At 38.4% G+C, this 23,515-nt stretch overlaps 1 protein-coding gene across 2 annotated transcripts in view; it reads right to left on the bottom strand.

The window, feature by feature from the left end:
• Positions 1-23,220, bottom strand: part of LOC135210133 (WD repeat-containing protein 26-like) — a 54,377-nt gene extending 31,157 nt beyond the window's left edge. For both annotated transcript variants that reach the window (XM_064242950.1, XM_064242949.1), the window contains exons 1-7: positions 22,748-23,220; positions 15,497-15,653; positions 14,204-14,340; positions 13,695-13,829; positions 12,997-13,075; positions 4,349-4,534; positions 3,854-3,979 (exon numbers count right to left, since the gene is read on the bottom strand). In XM_064242950.1, the coding sequence (XP_064099020.1) occupies positions 3,854-3,979; positions 4,349-4,534; positions 12,997-13,075; positions 13,695-13,829; positions 14,204-14,340; positions 15,497-15,653; positions 22,748-23,013 (1,086 nt within the window). In that variant the 5' untranslated portion in view covers positions 23,014-23,220. The remainder of the gene's footprint in view (positions 1-3,853; positions 3,980-4,348; positions 4,535-12,996; positions 13,076-13,694; positions 13,830-14,203; positions 14,341-15,496; positions 15,654-22,747) is intronic.
• Positions 23,221-23,515: the final 295 nt, after the last annotated feature.

The following is a 23,515-nucleotide window of genomic DNA, read 5'->3' as shown; positions in this document are numbered from 1 at the left end:
ATCTTTCTAGAGGAGTCGATTAAACTGGAGAAGTCTCCCTGGGAGGAGGCAGAAACCTCCCAGAGAAGGAGCTTCCCCAGTTACATAAAACCTATACCTCTTACGAAGCAACTTAGAGGGAGGGTAAGCAAAAAGAGCCTCCCTCCCTAAGTCTCTTTTCATAGACATCCATTCTCCGTCTCTTTCAACGAATGTCTAACCGCTTTAGATAGAACAAGTTTTGGGAGGAGAGGGTCTGAAGTTTTCCTCCTCATCAAAAAGTCGAAGTTGGGGAGCGCGGAGCCGCTTTCTCAAAATAATCTGGATAAAGATACCAGAAGAAATCTAAGGAGACGTGAATAACACGAGAGGTGATGTGAATCCTCCTCCTCTACTTCTTCTTCATTCTCCGATACCGCCGACGAAGTAGTAGACGGAACTACAACCGGATCTGAAGGTTTCGAACCACCCTTGGACTCATTCATCCAGTTGGTTAACATCTCTAACTGCTTGCGCAAAGGCGCCAGAGACGAATCAAAAACAGTTAACGTAGGCTTGGAAGAGCCTAAATGTTCAGCAGGAGGCGGAAAAAAACTACTTGCGCCTCGCTCGGAGCCGCCGAAATTCGACGGAGAAAACAGGCGCATCAGGCGTAACAGACGAAAAAGCGCCTAAAGAAACACCCTTAGAACTGCTGAGCTACAGCGCTAAAACCACAATCTCTACTAGTAGATGGAGCCGAAAAAGGCACAGATTGAGGCGACGAACGAGCCGCTAACGGCCGCGGCGCAACCCTACTCTCAGGCTCCTTATACCGCTTGACTGGAGGAGGCGAAGAATCGGCGCCTGAACGCCTCTTTAAGGGACGCGAAACGGGCGAATCTCGCCAAGAGCGCCGCGCGACCGGAGACGAATCGCTTGAATCATTCGAAAGGCGTCTGACCGCAACACCTTTCCAACGCTTAACCGAGCCCTGTTGAGGCAAACAAAAGGCTCAAACAAGAGAGGCGCCTGTCTGTGGGCTCAAAATCCCGATTCGAATCCCATGGGACTTCCTGGTATGTATTCTCCCCGGTGCGGGGGAGCTGGACAGTGACCTTTGTCTAGGAGACGTGTCAGGACAGACAGACGCACCCTCAACTACACTCTTACCTGAGGTCGCTTTCTCCAAAAACGTCTTAACTGAATTACCAAGTTGCAAAACCGTATTCGCTAGTACCGAAAATTCTGATCTAACCTCGATTCCAGACTGGCACAATGGTGCGGAAGAAACTACACGGGAAGCCGGAGAAGTTGGGGATTAGTAGGAGGAATAGGAGGTGTAGTTAAGGAGACATAACAATTTGAGGAGAAACAGAAGGAACAGATGCATCGCAAGACGAAGCAGAGCTAAGTCTACTTTCCCTAAGCGCTGCTTTTCTAATTCTGTCTTTAGCTAATTTCTCAGAGTATTGAACTAAAAAACATCCATTGAGAATGGTCAGTCCAATCACTACACTCGTTACATGTTCGATCTGCTGAACAAACCTGTCCCCTACACTTAACACATTTAGTGTGAGAATCATATTCTACTTGGATAATCTAGTTTTACATCCTGAGATGCAAAACCTAACTCCCGACGGACTAGAATCCGACATGGCAACGCCTAAATAAAAAGCAAAATAACAACAACGCCAAAAAAGAGTAACTTCACCAATTCCGAAGATCAATTCCACCAGAAAAAAAGCGAAGCAAAGTCATCCAACCGCACCGACCACCGATGTTCACCGGACGCCGCGGAGGAAAAGAATTGGATTCACCTGGGCAGTTGTACCTGGTTCTCCCGCGAGTGGAGGGAGATGACGTCATCACCACCAGTGTTGGCGACGCCGACGCGCTAAATTTGAATTTAGTATCCTGCCGCTCGTGGAAATCACGGCTCTATAATTGTTCGGTAAGACACTACAATAAAAATGTACATTCTTCGTCTTTTCGGATGTAAGATGAAGAAACGGAAGAACAGACACACTTTTTAAAGGATGCCTTTCCAATGGCTATCCTGGCAGTCTGGGACGTTTTACAGATCCTGCCGAGGGAACGCCCGATCGGTGGGGATTCTCCATAACCTCCATAAGGCTTTTCGACTTTCCTTCTCCTCTGGGCTTGTGAGTTTGGAAGAGGTCTAGGCCTGAGAGCGAGACAGAGCCGATCGAACGCACCCTCTACTAATTAGGACGCCTTTCCAATGGCGAACTTGGCAGTCTGGGACGTTCTACAGATCCTGCCGAGGGGACGCCTGATCGGTGGGGATTCTCCATAACCTCCGTAAGGCTTTCGACTTTCCTTCTCCTCTGGGTATGTGAGCTTAGGAAGAGGTCTAGGCCTGTGGGAGCGAAACAGAGCCGATCAGAACGCACCCTCCACTGCACTAACACTAAAATCACTTCTTACCTTTCAATAGCTCGTATTTTGAGCTACATTCCTTTGTCTTCAATTTGCAATATGAATTTGAAGATTCTGTGAAGTAAGAAGGAGATGAGGATACCACACTACTAGTATTGTTAATGCTCTAACTGCTCGTTAGTACGAGAGCTATATAAACTTCTAAAGGAAGCGTAACTATTCTTTCCTTACATCCTCAAGAAGGAAGTTAGCTCAATCAATTCTAACATTTACTACACGTTATTATGAATAAATCTTAAAATTTTCCTTCTTGCAAACTATGTGAGTGTCTACCGAAAAGTTCGGTAGTTACACGTAAACAATTCTTCGAAATTTTCGAAGCCAAAGTTATAAAAACAAATTAATATGCGCATGCCGAACCAAAGATCCAGTACTTCCCTGCAAAAGATAGCCCAGAAGATCGATGGAGATGAAATCCAAAAATCAAGTCAGGAGGAACTGCAAACGTTGTTTACATTCCAAGCGACAGAAAAAATATGAATAGAAAACGGGGAATGGTTCCTAACCTGCCACCCAGGGCAGGACGGTAGATCACCTGACCTACCTGCAGCGTGTGCCGCGAAATTTGAATTTCTGTCGGGGACGACGGAGTCTTAGCTATGTATATATCTGACAGGTAAGTTGATTGTATGAAAATACAGTAATTTGTGAATATTTCTAGAGTGAAAAATACCGCAAATAGGCAAATTTTCTGTGAATAATGGGCACTATGGTTCAAAGAAAAATCCGCGACTAGACGAGCACGCGAATAGCGGGGGTCAACTGTTTAGCTTATTAAAGAAATATTTGTTATTATAATGTATATTGCAGACTTTCATTCATTAGCAAATATACTACATAATTTTCTTAGAAAACATGCAAACTCTGTATTACTTATAATAACCTTAACATTAGTGTTCAATGAATCATCCCGAAACTGTAATCACTCGCATAAAGTCACATAATTGTCACCACTGCACATTCAAGGAGAGATCTTAAGGTCCCAGGAAATAATTATTATCATTACATACATCTGTATAATCTAAACCATGAGTTACAAGAATAAGTGGGTTGGGAGATGGTATGTAGTTTGTATGAATAAATATAATCTAACAAAAAACATTATTTAACCTAGATTGTGAAAAAAAAAATTTTTTTCATCTACCAATATTCTTCAGAAATACTTATCTCCATAATTGCTAGTTTTCCAAGAAATATGCATAACTGAGAAATGATGAGTAACTCCTACATTCTGGGCTAATGAAAAAAAAAAAAAACCTGTTTCAAATTAGGGACACCCAAAGCTATCGCTCACAAGACAGGCTAAAAAGAATGCTCAGTGGCAACTGCCATCTTCTTTCCCTTTCAAACTCCATTAACCATAAATGAAAAATCTCTCTCTTTTCTTAATACTAAATAGCAAATATTAAAAGCAAATAATGCTCTTTCTTACCACAAGTTCTGCTGCTTCCTCTTGCAAACATACAATTAACTTCGAACTGTCAGGACTCCAGGCTAGGTATACAACACCATATGAGTGACCATCCAAGGTGAACCTTCTGGTGACTGTTAAGGTTTCCTGGGAAAACAATACTTTTATTATAAAATATGTTTTGCTACAAGTCCATTATTCACAAGTAGCCTTACCAAGTGCAAACAGTACTTGACTGGATGCATTTTCATTACACTACTGTACAGTACTTTCAAAACAAAATGTCACTGAGACAGAGGAGTTACACACAACACAGTCCTGTAGGTATTTTTATTACATTATAGTACACTTTTGTTACAACCATTTTCAATAATTTACAATTTTTGTAAACAGTGCCATAAGCAACATGTATAAAATAGTATATTGTCATTTTGGGTTAACCATTTTACGTAGTTTCTAGTTTAAGGAGGGAGGGATTGAAACTTGCTTCGGCCATAAACATATCTCCATACTTACAGGATCAACATCCCAAATAATAACTGTTGAGTCCTTTGAGCCGGTTGCTAACTTGTTTCCATCAGGGCTGAAGCGAGCAATCCAGACCTCATCGCAATGATCCGAAAGAATCTGGACGGTTGTTCCGGGGAAGGAGTGACGTGAGCAACTATGGTCCATTAATAAGGATCCACCTGATCCTAGAACCTGATAAATGCAAATCATTAGTATGTCAAAATTTATATTTGGCCTTCTTCCTTTCACCTAAAATACAGCCTCAGAATGATTTAATTCCCACCCAAAGTCCAAAAAAACTTGAAACTGTTATAAAGGATCTCTCCTCAAGTGATGAAAGAATACTGGAGCAGAATCAATTTAGCAAACTGAACAGCAAATACAGGCAGTCCCCGGGTTACAACGGTCTCGGCTTACGACGTTCCGAGGTTACGACGCTTTTCGATTATATTCATCAGACATTATTTCCAGGGTTACGACGACTACAACGCTCATCTGGCAGATGAAATGACACACCAAAAATGCAAAATAATCAATATTTGAAGGTTATTTTGATGAACAATGCCATAAGAATGCAGTTTACATAGTTTTCAATGCACCCAAAGCATTAAAAGTAAGGTTTTCTTAGGATTTTTGACGATGTAACCCGGGGACTGCCTGTAAAGGAAAAATTAACGACTAATCTACTCTTAAATGGAGTCCTATTTTCCCTAAGTCAAAGGATGAATACAGCAGTTCTCTTGCATACACACTTGCCACACAAAGTGAGAAAGATGATTCTCTCTTTCTTTCTTATATTGCTGGAAGAATTTACTTCCTTTTCAGGCAAATATCAAAAAGGAACCTAGCTGAAGAAAGACACATTCATATTAACCCTCTTACGCCGAAGGGGTATAATAAAAATCGTCTCCTGTATGCCGAGGCGGTCTCGGAGTGAGAGCCGAAGCGGAATTTTTTTTTTTTGTTTTTTTTTTTTTTTCAAAAAATCACAGCGCGCTTAGTTTTCAAGATTAAGATTTCATTTTTGGCACCTTTTTTTCTCATTGCCTGAAGTTTAGTATGCAACCATCAGAATGGAAAAAAAAAATCATTATCATATATAAATAATGCGATATATGATAACGCGAAAACAAAATTTCATATATCATTGTATTCAAATCGCGCTGTGAGCAAAACGGCTAAAGCTAACGAGTTAATTTTTTTCGTTGTATTGTACACTGAATTGCGATCATTTTGGTATATAACACATTGTAAAACAATCAAAGCAACACAGAGAAAATATTATCACAAAATTATGCATGAATTCGTAACGCGCAGACGTAAAAATTTTTTTTTCAAAAATTCACCATAAATCTAAATATTGTTCTAGAGACTTATAATTTGTTTCAAAATGAAGATAAATGATTGAATATTACTATACTGTAAGAGTTTTAGCTTACAATTGCAGTTTTCGACCGTTTCGGACGAGTTAAAGTTGACCGAATGTCGAATTTTTTTTATATATTTTTTTTATAAGCAAATATTTCAAAAATGAGAAAAGCTACAACCTTAAATTATTTTTAGTTGTATTCTACATGAAATTGCGCACATTTTCATATATAAAACTCTATGAAACGCCTAATATGAAATGGAGCAAATATAACGATAATGCGACGTACGCATTTCGGAGATTTGCGGCAGAGAATCCGCACAGAGGGAAGGAAAGTTTTTTAAAAATTCACCATAAACCTAAATATTGTGCAAGAGACTTCGAATTTGTTTCAAAATGAAGATAAAAGGACTGGGACAATAGGAATATTACTAGGACTTTGTAAGAGTTTTAGCTTACAATTGCGTTTTTTTCGAACCTATTTCCGGTAGAGTTCCAAAGTTGAAATGAAACGTGTTTTTTTTTTTTTTCTATTTATCGTGATTTATATGCAAATATTTCGAAAATGAGAAAAGCTACAACCTTCAATCATTTTTTGTTGTATTCTACATGAAATTGTGCACATTTTAATAAATAAAACTTTATGTAAAGGCTAATTTAAAATGGTGTAAACATTACGACAATTGCACGAAAAAATTTCTGATTTTTTTCGGAAGAGTTACCGCGCGGATGAAAGGAAAAAAAAATTTTTTTCATAAATTCACCATAAATCGAAATATTGTGCTAGAGACTTCCAATTTGTTGCAAAATGAAGGTAAATGATTGAATATTACTAGAATATAAGAGTTTTAGCTTACAATTGCGTTTTTCGACCATTTTGTTAGAGTCAAAGTTGACCGAAGGTTGAAATTTTGGCACTTATCGTTATATATATGAAAATACTTCAAAACTGATAAAAGCTACAACCATGGGTTGTTTTTAGATTTATTGTGCATGAAATTGCACACATTTCCATATATAAAACTTTAAGTAACGGCAAATTGAAAATGGTGCAAACATTACGACAATCGCACAAAAAAATTTATCGTAAGAGTTACCGCGCGGACGTAAGGAAAAAGTTTTTTTCAAAAATTCACCATAAATAAAAATATTGTGCTAGAGACGTCCAATTTGTTGCAAAATGAAGGTAAATGATTGAATATTACTAGAATATAAGTGTTTTAGCTCACAATTGCGTTTTTCGACCATTTCGGTAGAGTTAAAGTTGACTGAAGGTTGAAATTTTGGCACTTATTGTCATTTATATGAAAATATTTCAAAACTGATAAAAGCTACAATCATAAGTATTTTTTTGTTGCATTCTACATGAAATTGCGCACATTTTCATATATACTACTCCATGTAATGGCTAATCTAAAATGGTGCAAAAATTATGTCAAAGTGACAAAATAATTTCTGAGATGTGTCACTGATAGTTTTTAGTGCGATAAGAAAGAAATTCGCGCTTGCGCGCCTGCGTAACGATTGTAAACAAAACAACGCCTTGATCCGTAAGCTCCCAGCATCCCCCAAGGCGCATGATTCAAAAGTTTTCGGCTGGTAGGCCTATAAGTATTTTTCCGCGAATTTTTAAAAAAACTTTTTTATGTCGACGTTTTATATGTCCAATCGGCACCTGAGACACAATTTATGTCAACGTTTAATACGTCCAATCAGCATAAAAGGGTTAATATATACTTGCCTTCCAACCATTACGCATTCCCATACCTTTAACTAGTTATTATGGACACTTCTTGAGCTAATACTGTCCTTATCTGCAGTAACAATGCCTAATTGACCAAAACTATGATATAACTGACCAAACAATGTTTCTTCACTTCATGCTCCATTAGTCCACACTTGCAGATAGCACCTTATACCTTAAATGTGAATGAATTGAATTACACGTCTCTTCAGAATTTATACTAATTTCTGTTGACCTACCTTCAGAAACTACATAACCAACATGGATGATAATAATTAACCTTTCTTACAACCTTTGTTGAATTTCAAGTCACCCAACTACTATGAAATTCGGGGCCTCTGTAACACGGTTTTTTTGATTTTGCTCCTTATCAAAGCAAAGGATGTAGCTGAAAGTTGACATTTTACAACTACACACAAATTTTATTAGCATTATCAATAACCTAAACCCAACAGTTTTAATTTTTATAGAGTAAAAATGATCTAGCCGTCACCATGCCCAATGATTGCGAGCCAAGAGTTGAAAAACATTCATTACATAAGCAAGGTAAACAACATTTTACGAAATGTTGCCCCGCCCATCCACCAACCAGACAGAAACCCATTCACCTTATTCCATCGGCTCTGAAACCCATAGTAGTCAAGAATGGCTAACATCATTTGGAATTATCCCCATGGTTGCAAAACTCCATTTAAAGCCCGTGGCCATACTTACTATAGCCTGAATAGGTAATTATTCAGTTTCTAGTTTAAATCCAATGTTTATGGTCTGATTTGTATTTAGCGTAATGTGATTATGATACTTGTAATGTCATTCAGGATTTTGAACATTTCCATTAACTATTAACTATGCCACCAAGAGAGAGAGAGAAAGAGAGAGATTGTATGTAAACAGTCTTTATATAACTATTCTTGTGAAAATAAGATTTTTATCCAAATTAAATACAAGCTTATATGTGCTAAAATCTCCAGCAGACCAATGGATCATCCGATATAATTTTTTTTCTTCTTGTTTAGTCTGCACGACCATGTTGGATATAAAGACTTTATGAATGGCGGAACAATACATAGATGTGAGTGGGGTATCTGTGCTAGCGTAGTAATACTACTGTAGCAGTAGTGCCGCAAAATTAGTAATAGCAGCAATATACATGAATTAAACGTTTAGGCCAACTGCTGGGATCCCTGAGGATCATTTAGCACTTCTTACAACTACTCGAGAAATTAGTTTTTATAGCCAGAAGTTAGATTTTCTAATACAACAATGTCCATGATAGCCTTCATTGTTATCCTGAATTATAACGAGGCCAAAGTGGGTGGAGCCTCGTGAAGTCATCATTCTGACGATAATTATCGGTGAAGGTTTTTTTTTTTTTTTTAAGTAAATAGGTAGATAGCCGATAAATAAAAATTGCTTGACATTGGATACACCAGTTATCAAATCAAGCTTGTCTATTATGTCTTTGAAAATTACCAACTATTCCCTACATCTTGTCAATCTGATTGTGACCTATAAAGTAGATTATCATTTCCTAGGACACTTATTTTGGGAGTTAGACTAATAATCGAAGTGTTTTTGTATTTATTAACATGATATTGATAGTATACAATAAAGTTTTGTACATACTTACCTGGCAGATATATACTTAGCTTAGGTCTCTGACGTCACGACAGAAAATTCAAAACTCGCGGCACACGCTACAGGTAGGTCAGGTGATCTACCTTACCCCGCCTCACCCGCCGCTGGGAGGCGGGTGTAAGAACCAGTCCCCCTTTCTTGTCAGGTTATTTTCTTCCACCTGTCTCCTGAGGGGAGGCTGGGCGGGCCATCAATCGTATATATCTGCCAGGTAAGTATGTACAAAACTTTATTGTATACTAACAATATCATTTTTGTACATGAACTTCCCTGCCAGATATATACTTAGCTGATTGACACCCTTGGTGGAGGGAAAGACACATACTTACTTAGAATTAAAGTGGGGACAACACATGTTAAAGGAATACATAATATAAACCTCTGGTTCTTACCTGATTTAGGGCAGAAGACTTGATAGTTACTGTCTATTAGTCTGCGTTTGCCTAAAGAGTCTCAGCGAGGGCGTGACCATATGGCTGAAGAACTCTTTGGGTCTACCAATGGGAACTGAGTCCATTTACTTGGCAGAATACCAAGCAGGTCTGGTCAATGGGGATCAACCCGCTTAGATGCCAGACCTATCACTACCAATTGCAAGGAGCCTCAAGCACAACCGATCACCTAACCAAATACTAACATTAGTATACGAAAGAAGGAGCTGCTCCTGCAACCTCCTTCGTACAACCAAAAACTCAAACTTAAAACTAACAGGGAAAAGGATTAAAAAGGATGTGTTTCAGCTCCCTGCCCCAGCACTGAATCCGCCGATACGTAAGGGCCTAGCCCAAAACACTTATCATACGTAATCGATACGTCCTTTAGGTAGTGATTAGAGAAGACTGATTTACACCTCCAAAAAGTGGCCTTCATAAGGTTTTGTAATGACAAATTCTTCTTGAAAGAAACCAAAAGACGTCGCGATGGCCCGTACTTCGTGCGCCTTGACTTTCAGAAGGTTAAACTGTTGCTGATTGCAAGAAGTGTGCTTCTCTAATAACATTCCTGATAAAGAATGAGAGTGCAATTTTTTTTTGATAAGGGCCTACTTGGGTCCCTTACAGAGCACCAGAGATTGCTCTCATTAGCAGCAAGTCTTTCTTCCTCTGAAGATAATATTTCAGGCTTCTCACCGGGCAAAGAGATCTCTCCTCTTCTGTCCCAACTAAGGAGGATAAGCTTTTTGATTTCGAAGCTCCTGGCCACGGCGAAGGGTTTTTCATTCTTGGCTAGAAAGCCGGAAGAAAAGAGCAAACCGCGGAGCCTCCTTGGAAACCTACCTCACCTTCTAGAGCCTGCAGCTCGCTGACCCTCCCTTTCGCTGACGCTAACGCACAGAGAAAAAGAGTCTTCATCGAAAGGTCTCTGAACGAAGCAGCATGGGGAGGTTCGAACCTTGAGGACCTCAGGAAGAGCAGCACTACATCTAGATTCCAGCTAGGCACTAAGGAGGAGGTTCTTTTAACCGTTTCAAACGATCTGATTAAATCATGGAGGTCCTTGTCCTCAGATATGTTTAATCCTCTATGACTAAAAACTGAGGAAAGCATGCTCCTGTATCCCTTGATGGTGGAGACAACCAACCCACATTTTTCCCTCAGGAAGATAAGGAAATCTGCTATCTGAGTCACAGAGTACTGGATGGAGGAAACTTTACGAGTCCTGCACCAGCGTCGAAAAACATCCCACTTCGACTGGTAGACTCTAGATGTGGAAGGTCTACTGCATTGGCAATAGCCCTTGCAGACTTTGCCGAAAAGCCCTTAGCTCTGACGAGAGACTTGATAGTCTGAATCCAGTCAGACTGAGAGCGGGAGGTTTTTGTGAAACCTGTCGAAGTGGGGCTGTTTGAGCAGATCGACTCTTAGAGGTAGGGATCTTGGGACATCCACCAGCCACCATTCCAGTACCTCTGTGAACCAGTCGTGGGCGGCCAGAACGGAGCTATCAACGTCATCCTTGCTCCCTCTGACGCTGCGAATTTCCTTAACGTTTCACCTATAATCTTGAAAGGCGGGAACGCGTAAAGATCCAGATTCCTCCAATCCATCAGGAATGCATCTATTGCCACTGCTCTTGGGTCTGCAATAGGGGAGCAGTATAGATCTATCCGCGCTATTCCTGGAGGTCGCAAATAGATCGAGAGGTGGGGCCTGCCCCACGTCCTCCACAGCTCCTGGCATACGTCCGCGTGCAGAGTCCACTCTGAGGGAAGGACTTGATTCCTTCTGCTAGCAGATCCGCTCTGACATTTATTTCTCCCTGTACGAACCTGGTGAGAAGCTTATGTTCCTTTCCTCTGACCACAAGAGGAGCGATCTCGCTGTCTCGTACAGGGAGAAAGAGTGAGTCCCCCCTGTTTCCGAATGTAAGCCAGGGCTGTAGTGTTGTCGGAGTTGATCTGAACATATTTCCCTTTTACGACGGGTTCGAAGGTCTTGAGAGCTAACCAAATCGCTGTTAGTTCCTTCTTGTTGATGTGCCAGGACACCTGATCCCCCATCCAGGTGCCTGACACTTCTCTCGACCCGAGAGTAGCTCCCCAACCTTTGTCCGAAGCGTCTGCATACAACACTAGGTTGGGGTTGCGAACCTGCAAGGAAAGGCCTTCCTTGAACAATAGAGGGTTTAGCCACCAACATAGATCCTCTTTTATCTCTTGTGAAATCTTGAACGCAAAGTCCAGACCTTGAGATTTCCGATCCCAGTTCCTCGTCAGGAAGAACTGTAGGGGTCTGAGGTGCAACCTTCCTAGAGAAATGAATTGTTCCAGTCCAAAAAGCGTATGCCAAGCCAACAAACAAAGGGTACTTCACCAAAATCCAAATCGTCGGCAACGAGAACGAATTTTAACTATCGTAAGGTACTGAACAACAGGTGTTGTCCAGCCGGCGACAGAAATAATCTGACAAGAAAGGGGGACTGGTTCTTTTACCCGACTCCCAGCGGCGGGTAAGGTAGATCACCTGACCTACCTGTAGCATGTGCCGCGAGTTTTGAATTTTCTGTCGTGACGTCAGAGACCTAAGCTAAGTATATATCTGGCAGGGAAGTTCATGTACAAAAATATTTTGTTAGTTTGTTCATTATGACAGTTATCAGTGGAGAGGATTCAGAGTTCATAAAGGTGTACTGCTTTGCTTGTATTTAAATTTTTGTCATTGCTGCCAGAGGTATAGCCTTCGTTACGTATAGCCAATCATCCATCGAGAAAGAGGGAAGAAATGCTGTCATAAGTTACGTAACAAGTGCGTTCGAAACCTTATCTCTGAGTAAGTTGGCCCGTCTTCAAAATAAGGCACTTTTACATTATAAATACCAAATTTATTCAACCTATGTAATGCAGAATACAGTCAAAATTTATGTGTAGATATAATGTGTATTCTGAATAAGCGTTATATCTATGAAATGCATAGATAAAAAGTTATTGCCAAAAAACCGTGTTACAGAAGCCCTGAATCTCATAGTAGAACCGTTATATCTATGAAATGCATAGATAAAAAGTTATTGCCAAAAAACCGTGTTACAGAAGCCCTGAATCTCATAGTAGAACTGTATTAGTCTATTGTTTTGACTCAGCAGTCTGGGTAAACTACCTAATCTGTTCCAATTTAGTTACTAAAGCTCTTAAAAATTAATATATCAATAATACAAGGAAGATGAACACTGGCCCACAGTTACCAAAATCTTTACTTATGCTAGCTTTTTCATTACAAGCACTACATAGCATAGCTTCCAATAATAACATCTGCTTTTAAATAAAGTTTAGAGGAGAGCATTAACATTAATGACTAATCATATAAATAACCAATTATATTAAAAATAAATAATTAAATACTGAATCATCCCTCTGAACTACTGATATTCCCATTGCCTCTACCAACTTTAAAACCTTTCTTTACTAACCTGACTGTCACTACGAGTATTATGGTAGGCACACTGTGTACGCTGCTGTTCAACAGCTTGTAAAATCAGCGTTTCAAGTCTGTAATAAAGGACAACAATTAATTACTTTGCACTTGTATATAAGACCACTTTTAATCCTTAGAGATTATGATAACATCATTTGCAGCCATTCAAATTTTAATCACTTCAGATTAAAATGACTACAAATTAAGCAATCCCTTGGTGCCTAGTGTTATGCATACAATGTATCATTATATAAGAAGTGTCTCATATAATACAATAGCCCTAAAATTCTCAAATGCTTCAAAGGTCTTGCCTTCTAATAAGTATCATCGAGCCTAACAGCCTACCCTTGAAATCTTTCTAAAATCCCATAGCTAATAATTCAACAGTTCCTAGCATAATCTAAACTGCACTGTACATTTAATGCACATTTTAAGAGTTCCATTCATCAAGTGTACCAAGGTACCAGAGCAACAATTCATGATAATTATGCATCTGACAAGTAAGGAAGTCTGATTAATTTAGGTGTTTGTTACTGTTTGTAAAGGCATTTCTATTTTTGTGGCACCTATCAAGAGTAACTCTCTTTATAGGACAAGTGCAATTCCACATACTAGGTCCAAAATATCAGAACTTACCTAAGGTTATACATCAAAACTCACAATAGTCAAAGAAGGTAAAGTGTCTTGCCATACCTGTGAGGAGGAAGCATTATGGATGGTGGCAGGAAATGCTGAAGGCGGTCCATAAGCCCTTTCCGAGATTCCTTTCCCATACCTGACCACTGGGCTGCAACTCGAAGCTCTTCAGGGTTGGACATGAACATCAAGCTGTAAATAGCTAAGATTTTAACACCTGATGAATACCCCTCTTTTAGGAAATGATCAAAGGTCTGGAACAACCCATCAAGAACTGAATACACTAGACTGACCTATAGGACAAAATTTTTTAATATCCAAAAACAAAGCACAAATAAATGATAACGCAAGTCATAACAAAACACATACGTTAAAACTTATGGGATCAACCAAAAAATCAATTCCAAACAAAATTGATTAGTTTCTAAAAAAATCTATACAGTTCCTTGAATGCCAACACAAATAACATGGCCCTAATGGTAACACTCATAATCAATATAAGTTACAAATAAAACAATTACATGTCAAAATTCAAGCTATAAATAATACAGTGCACAGATACATACCTTGATAGTTGATGCACACGGTCCATATTGTGTTGAAGAGGAGTAAGTTGCGATCTAAGACAAGTAAGAGCTTCCATAGCCCTACCACTCTCCAGCAACTCCAAGTATTTTTGTTCTAGTAGCAAAAATCGCATTTCCTAAAAAAAAAAAAAAATACAATATGGTTTGTGAGTATTTCATATTTTAGGTCTATACAATACACAACCTCTAGCAATAAATCGCTTAAAATGGGTGACTATCCAACCAAGTTTCAATGTTACAGCTTGTAAATTTTTAAAGGAAGCCAGCAAAAACCACAGGTTATTGATGCCTGGATGTTGGCCCCTAAAAAAAAAAAAAAAAAAAAAAAAAAAAAAAAAAAAAAAAAAAAAAAAAAAAAAAAAAAAAACTGATGGCACGATGGACAAACATGAAACTATACCAAGTTGCCATGTCATTACATGTACAGGTTACAGTAACACTGGAATCAGGTTACAGTAACACAGTATTTATCACTACCACATAAGATAGTCTTAATGATAGTAATGAGAATACAAATGTCCTAAGCTCCCAACCAGCCAACCTTCCCAATAACTCTTCCTCCTAAATAAATCCATGGAGGCCTCAAAACATAAGGAGTCAGACACCACAACAAAGGCATCTGGCAGCTTATCTAACCAATCAAAATTTAGCAGTTCTGGCCCTCCACTGATACCATTCCACCTGCCTCATCATAAATACATGTGTACTTTTGCATCACAGACATTATCTTGACTCTCAGTAGATGACTGCCTGAGTGGGCATAAAGTTTAAAAGGAAAATAATAACTTCCTGCAGCTCAATATCTTTCCATTGTCTTAGGATATCCAATATGTATACCAGTAACTTGCTGAGGAAACAACTTTTGCATTAAAAAACACACCACCCTTAGGAACTTATTCCATACGATTATCACTATTAATAACTATGAGTTAAGGACAAGAAAAAGTGACAGACATTAGACAGGTGATTCCTATATAGTAATCCCTAAACATTTATTTTTAATAACTTTTCAAGAAATATGATTGAATTACTATGGTTAATGCATAGTTATTACATTTAATCATACATGAATGGTTTTAGTTGTGCATACATTAACCTTACAATTAATTAGTAGTACATGTAATGATAACCCCATCTGATAAATGCTATGACTTCCAACCAGAACCAACCAGAAAAAAAAAATTTATACACATAGAATTTTTGTAAAAATGAAATGGAGTCCAGCTTAGCTGTTGAAGGTATACTTTAAAATTATAGCATAAAATACTGCACCTTAAGACTAGCAGGGTCATCAAGCATGTTTCGCAGCTCATTTAGGGCCGTTTCTGCTTTCGACCATTCACCATCCATCACACATTGTCGAAATCTTGCTGCTGCCGGGTGATCAAGACGGCACCCAGATTCTGACATGAGCAAGTCGGCACTCTTTCTGCAAGGCAAACAAAAACTTAATAACAGATCCAGCTCAACCCTATGAAGAAGAAAAACATTATCGAATGCATGATATACGTAGTATGCTGACGACCTACCAAAAGGCTCAAGATTTTGAAATCACATTTAAATTTTTAAGATAGTGAAGTATATCTTTCCACCACTTTTATCAAGAATGAAAAACAATAGCACTAATCAAAGGAAAAAAAAAGTCTTCAAGAAATATACTGATGGCAATGATAAAGAATTTCCGACTACATGTGCAGCCCTCATATATGAGATGTTGCCACTGATTGTTGATAAAATTTCTGCATCATTTATGTGGCTCAAATGTTCCTTTCTACATTTCACCTTTGAAATCCGGTGTCTTTGGCCTCTTCCAACCTACCTGCCAAACTTCCTTGTCCTCCCATTTTCCCCCTCCTTTCAAGGCAAATCCTTTCGGCTACCCTTTAAAGGCTTCCAGAACTGCACGTTGGTGGTCTGGTACCTCATAATTCTTCAACCCAATGCAATATATACTTCTGTCCTAATGTTACAAGCATAGCAGTTAATGAAATAGAGGGTGCATTTTCTCAAGGGTCATTCGTCTCTATTTCAGATGCCTCGTGATTCCAGCTTCTCTAAACTCCTGAAAACTATACATTACATAGTAAATGCTGTTGCTGACGAGCATTACTAACTTCAGTGGCTGTAGCATAACAGAAACAATCTCAAATTATCTAAACTCATCCACATGTTGATACTTAATAAGTAGCTACTTATGGAGTTTTACTCTGTTATGTTAAGTCAAATATTTAGGTGCTATGAAAAAGAAAGCTGTAAATGAAAAAGCACCAAGATTCAACTTTGTTGCTGGTCATGTGTGTGTTCAGTCTAAGACATTGTATAAGAGCATCATACTGACTGTCCCTTGCTTCTAGTGTTCATTACTAGTGAACTTTAAACTAGGAACACAGGTGTAATACTGACTTACAAGTAATGTATCAGTTTGCTGTCAACCTCATCATTTGCCAACTAAACCAAATACTACTAACCTTATTTAAAACTACTGTATTAAAGCTAGTTCCTACTTTATTTTGTCTAAGGAGAGTGCATAGATAATAAATACAACAGTATACAAAAGTCCCTGAATACTACCCTGTGGAATACGACACAGATCTAGGATAAGTAAAATCATCCTCCAAAACAACATACAGCAACAAATCACTTTAAACAAATTTAAATGGGGCAATTGATAACCTTAAGCACCAAAGTAGGTTAAAAGCCAAAATCAAGTGCTAAATTTAACTTGAAAAAGAGGCCCCTTTTTAATTTTCAAGAACAATTAGTTCTTGGACTTACAAAGGTCAGATAAACAAAAAATGATATAAGTATCAATATGAAAGTCTTAAGTAATTGGCAAAGACAAAATCATCATCATCATCATCCATTTAACTAAGTATCACACATTTAAATGCTTTCACCCAAAGAAACTAATTTTGGGGAATAAATTTTATTTGATGATATTTCAGCACTGAAATGTGATTTACCAGATATATTGTATAATTGCACACAGTTTAATCATTGTCACACAGGCAAATAAGTACTCATTTAAATGCTACCACCTTAAGGTAGAAATGGATTTTTGGGAATATTTAACAGACGATACTTCAACAAAGAAACAAGTATTTACCAGATATACGTTTATCATAAGTCTGATCACTGCTCCACAGGCAAAGCTGATATTAAAATGGTTAAAGTAATTTTCCATGTTTCTATTACAACCATATTCTATAATACAACAGTAATAAAATATTTTTTGTTAGGTTAAAATGTAAGGAAAGAAATTACGTACTGGCAACTAACATGCTCATCACAGCCATATGTGCACACGTAATGACCCAATACAAATAAATATACTATAGCAGATTACCATCAACAATTCAGGATGAAAAACTATATGCACTTATTAATTAAAATGGTACAAAAACCATCAGGATATGTGTTGGTTACTTTAGGCCAAAAATATCATGTCTGAGTAGCTACTGACAGTCCTAGGTCATGCACAAGAACTTTGTAACCAACTAGCACTACCAACCTTGCCACTGCACCAACTATGACCAAAACTAGACCACTGTACGTACTACTAGTTCTGACCAAAGTAATAATTTGTGACTAACCCAACTCTGTTTTGTCACTATATGCTTGTTATTGAACTTGAAACTTGGCACCATAGCCTCTTCTCCTCCAAACCTTTATGTACTCCAGCAGAATCTCACTATAACAGACTTTATATTTACTCAGTGAACAATAAGTAAACTTCCTTGCAGAAAATACAATTTGACAATAAAGATAAGGAGTGATGATCTGGCTTAATGTGGAAATAAAATGTTTACATTTTACACCTCATTAATTATGTAGGCTTTATTTACTGATGACAAGAAAATTCCAGTCTCACCGGACAGACTGGTATGTACGTACTACTGTCATAATCCAAATAATTCCAGTGTGCATGCTGTGTCCTGCTTACTGATTGTTTTCTCCCTTTCCTCCTAACTAGCTCATCAGACTTCATAAAACTGAACATGATAAACTTGTTAGTTTCCTACAGTTCCCATGCTGCAGCAGTGCTTACAGTCATAATTTCATGTCAGTTTCATATTACAAACACAGTCATAATTTCAAGTCAGTTTCATATTACATCTTAGTTTAGAGTTTATGTAAGTTTTGGGTTATCCTCTTGGATGCTTTCTTTTTGCAGGTTAATGTTTAACCTTTCTAATAATTAGTTCATCATCATCATCATGACCTACAAAACTGCATGATGCAAAGGCCAAAATTCCCAACTCTTCTGGTGTCCACAGGTGTCCAGCTGACACCATCACATACTTCAGGACATGTCCTCGTCCAAGTCATCTCTATCCACCTTTCACCATTATGTCTTCTATACGTGAAACTAAACTAAACTTGTTACTTACGGTCTCTTTTCTAACTCTATCTGCCATTTGACTCCTAATATTTCTCTTAGCTTTATTCTCAAAGCAAAATCTTTATAGTCTTTCACTATATTCCAATGCAAGCAAACTTATACCGGATATTACTGTTTGTAAATATTGAAAAACACCCCATTAAGAGGCCCAGCCCTCTACCTATATTCTATTATGTAAGCATTGTAAATCTTGTGGCGTTGTGCTGATTAAAACAGTATTATGTACTTATCTGGGCCTCCAATGCCACGTGCATTAAAGGGAAATCTATACTTTGTTATATAAATCAACTGTAGTATTTAGTATTTGACTTGTTGTAATTAATAGTATTTGAATCAACAATCATGATTATCAGTTTAAAAATGTTGACATGGTCTATTATATATAGGGTGACATGATTATTTTAAAATATTACTCAGTATTATTACAAATATATGTATCTAATCCTGTAGTAATAGGCCTGTCTAAAGCTTCCTTAATACCAAAATCAATCAACTTAAAAACAGAGTAGTACAATGTCCTTACTCAAGAGGCTATTGCACAAGGGAAAGCACATAGACACATGATAATGTAAACTAGTCTGAAAAATATTAAAAGTGATCCTCTCAAAATTCAATTATTGCCTCTCATGGAATAAATTTCCATGAAAATGTCAAGCTTAAGCATGAAATATTAAGATTAAGATTTTTCCCTTTTAAATCTCTCCCCTTTGATTTATGCAATCATGCTAAGATTTCTGGCTACCTAATGTTTTCTTTAAAAAAAAAAAAAAAAACTTAACCAAGATCAGATTACAGCTGACATGCTGTCATTTACTTGTACATTGCTTCTACTTGATCCACTCCTGAGAGTCATGCCTGCAATGCAGTGCAAGAGCCTAGGTATATGATGCATCAAAGTATAAGGCTGTGATTCACACAAAGTAATCAGTACCAGCTTTCAACATATTACATAAATGCACCACCACCATCTACGTACAATGCAATTAACAACAAAATAATTAAAATTTTGATGAAAAACAAACAATGAATTTTATTACCAACACATTGTAATAAATATCTTTATGGTAATCCATTAACATCTAAAACTAGCAAGCAGTGCTAAGCGAATATTTGAAAGCAGCAGTTTTTTCATCACAAGTAAAGAATGTATGTTGTGCCGTACTGCATTTGCAATACCCCTTTCATAGCTTCATTTTGTGTAAATAGCTGTGTACATTGTTATAGGGGTCAGGAGACAATAAAATCGAATGATGAAAGAAAAGCAGGTTACTGGAAGTCAAAAGCTAAAACTAGCAAACAATGGAAAGTAACGGTTTTTATTATAATGTTTATTTGTAAAGATTTTTACTTAATATTTATATATCAATTTGATTTTGTATACTGCCTCTTTCATGATTCAGAGTTTCTTCTTATTTTGTATTCCCTATTTATATATATAGTCATTTATTCAACTTATTGTACTTTGTGACACTGTGTATTTTGAAATGTTAACTATAGCAGATTGTTTGTTTGTATGGTGTTTTTGCATTGCATGGAACCCGTGGTTCCTGATAGGCTGTTGATAAGCCAATCACAAGGCTAAAAACTCTCAGTCTCTCAAGGGAGTTCACATAGGCAGGTTGTATGTTCCACCTCTCCTGAGGGATACATCTTTAAATATGCATCTCTCAGGAGAGGTGGAACATACATCCTACCTATGTGAACTCTCTCTCGAGACTGAGAGTTTCTAGCCCTGTGCTTGGCTTATCAACAGCCAATCAGGAGCATCATAAGCAAATGGCCTAGACATCATATGCAAGGTTAATGTGAATCTATTATAGTATGGCTGTTTTTATACAGCACTTTTATATCTAGTCAGCCATTACAGGTTTCATAGTTTTATTTTAGGTAAGTTTTACAGATAAACGTTATATACAATAATGAAATCCAAACAGTTCAAGTGTGCCAATGCACAATATATCAAGAAATAGTAATGTATGCAATTACACCTCGTCCTCTGGCTGTCTTGTTCCTCCGTAGATTGAGGTTTTACAGAAATGAAAACATATCTATACATACCAGTTACCTCACTGGAAAATGAGATGGACTCTAGGCCAAAATGGTAACCACATAGTAGCCTATACTTAATGCCTCACTTTTCCACAAAGTTATGTATGTGCGTGTGCGTGCATATGCGACATCCTTGCCTCCAATACTGCATGACAGCACTAGAGTGATTGCAGGATAGGGAGACAAGGGTAGGCAGGAGAAATCCTAACCTTTCCTAGAATGCTGGGGGGGCTTGGCTGCCCTTGGACCCCCGCAAGTAAAACTGAATATCTCTGTCTCTGTACTCTGCAAACTACCCAGGGTATCTGTGAAATTCTGTTGCTCTGATCTTCACGATTCTTCATCCTCCACATATCTACAGCTTCCATTATCACACTTCTCTCCCTCTCCCTTAAACCACTATCAGTTACCTCTTAGGGTATCACTTGTAACCCCATTCTGCCATCTGACTCCTAATAGTCTTAATGAATGAATGAATGATTTAGAGGTTATTTGGCATCGTGACCTAATAGTCTTAAATCGATAAAATCTCACTGATATACAAGTACGTACAACTGTACAGCAACGACTGCTGTTGCACACCTGCAATAGCACTTAAATATTAAATAATGACTAACACTGTTTCAAGCTATTCACCATTGAATAACTGACCCTTATGATAACCTTCCCATGAACCAAGACCAGTTTCATTTAGTGAAATACACTTAAGGTATATTTACTCACCACAATTTTCCGACTGTCTGTTAGCAGTAAGTATAGATAAATTTCGACCCAAATACATGAACCTTCTACTTTTCTATGTTTATCCTGCGTTTTAAGTTGTCAGCCATGGGGCGAGTGTAGCATGACGCGAACAGGTTCCGTAAATGAAAACAAACCTAACCTTTCCTGGAATGCCACATCCTAACCTAATCAGACATTACCTTCCTAACCTTATTTGAGGTGCTGGGCCCTGACCTGGCCAGGGGTGCTTAGGCCCCCATGCCTTAGACTCTCCCAAGTAACACTACGCATTGGAAAGGCCTGACACTGTTGTTATGCAAACTATCCTTTGACTACTAGGGTAAAAAACCGCATGATACAGGGGTGGACCATGTACGATCAATGTGTACAACCCCAAAAAAAGTACATTATAACTAGTCCTGACATCGGAGATGGGCATCAGATGCGACTTGTTGTTGGTGAGAAACGGAGCTAAAGACCTCTACTCCGGTGTCAGGACGCGTTATAATGTACTTTTCTTGGGGTTGTACACATTGATCGTACATGGTCCACCCCTGTACAATGCAGTTTTTTTACCCTAGTATTTGAGTTTCCCTATAGTAGCTATACAAAAACTGAGATTCGACCCCAAGGGTTCTACCTAGCTAGGTAGGCTATGCTGTCAATGTAGTACATACAAACTCCAAAAATGGCCAGTCTGATACAAATTCCAAAGAAATGGCCAGCCTGACAAAACTAGGTAATAGCCTACCTATCCCTTTTTTTCAGACAGGTTTGATTACCTATAAACCCATTAGTACAACACTAAGCCTACCTAGCCTAATGTCCAAAGAAGAAGGGTTAGGTATCGCAAGAAGCTGTACCTTCAAGGTCAACTCAAGCATGGCAAGGATCTCGCATCTAATAAAAGTATGAATAGGAAGGTTTAATCTACATGTCCCCATTTTTTAATCATTTCAAAAAACCAAAAACCCAAAGTTTCCCCCTGCCCTAGGGACAGTTACGAATGAAATTTTATACTGAAGGCTTAGGACTTCGTCAGAATCACATTACAAAAAAAGTAAGAAAACCCTCCTAGTATTTCACGAGTTGAGGACACACTACGAGTGTAAATTTGTTTAGATCAGACATTAATAATTAGGCCTCGCCCATGAGATAATTGTAATTGTTCCACTCCAAATACCCCTTTGAGGAGAAGGTCAAGACCTCGGTTGACACCAGCATGTACCGTATGTTGGAGGCTCCATTAAACGCGAGTTACGACCCCTCGCGTGGTAAGACCGGGGCATGAGACTCACAAAAAGACTTTATTCTGACACTTGGATCACAGCAACGAAACCAAGACTCACTTTAGTCCGAGTTCTATGAGATGTTGCCCGATAAGTCGCACCATCTCCTGCTGCACTGTGTTCAATTTGTTGTGTGAAGCAGCTGACTCTTCCTCCCTCATCACCCCGTTTTGCGTGTGAGCACTGTTATTTTCCTCGCACCCGTTGGTTTGTTCCATACCATTCTGTTGCACTTCGTTTATTGCTGTGCCATTGGTCGCCTCCTGCTGCTGCTGCTGCTGCTGCTGTTGCTGCAACTGCTGCTGTTGCAAGTTCTGTTGCTGCATATTGTCTATGGATTGTTTTCGTTTCTTGCGTGGAGGCGGAGTAACTCCACCGTATTGTGGGTTCTGCCAGGAGGCCAGTGTGTCTTATGTGAACGCCGTGGTGAAGCCACACCACTCCTGCTTCACGCGAGCCGAAAAAATCACCGAAATTACGGTGGTGCGCAACATTAACGCTCGGGAGAGGATCGACTTTTCGTGTCTCCTTCACTCTCAGCTGGGAGATCGAACTCGCGACTGGACGCGCAACCTCTTCTAAAAGGATGTAAGATCTACTCTTTTATTCCGCGGTTTTGGACTCGGTTAGAAAATGCCTGCTAATATTTTCAATACGTCATAACAACAAAATTAATATCGACGTAAGTTAAGTATATGTCATAAAAAACAGGGATTAGTAATACATTTTATTGCTGGAATGCAGCTCTGTTTTTCCATGAGTTGTATAAAAACAATAAAGTCTTGACAAAAAAAGCACCCTGCTAACCTTGTGTACAGGCCTTCATTG

Source organism: Macrobrachium nipponense, chromosome 39, assembly GCF_015104395.2.
Source record: "Macrobrachium nipponense isolate FS-2020 chromosome 39, ASM1510439v2, whole genome shotgun sequence".
Classification (NCBI taxonomy): domain Eukaryota; kingdom Metazoa; phylum Arthropoda; class Malacostraca; order Decapoda; family Palaemonidae; genus Macrobrachium; species Macrobrachium nipponense.
This window is presented reverse-complemented; position numbering and strand designations above follow the sequence as displayed.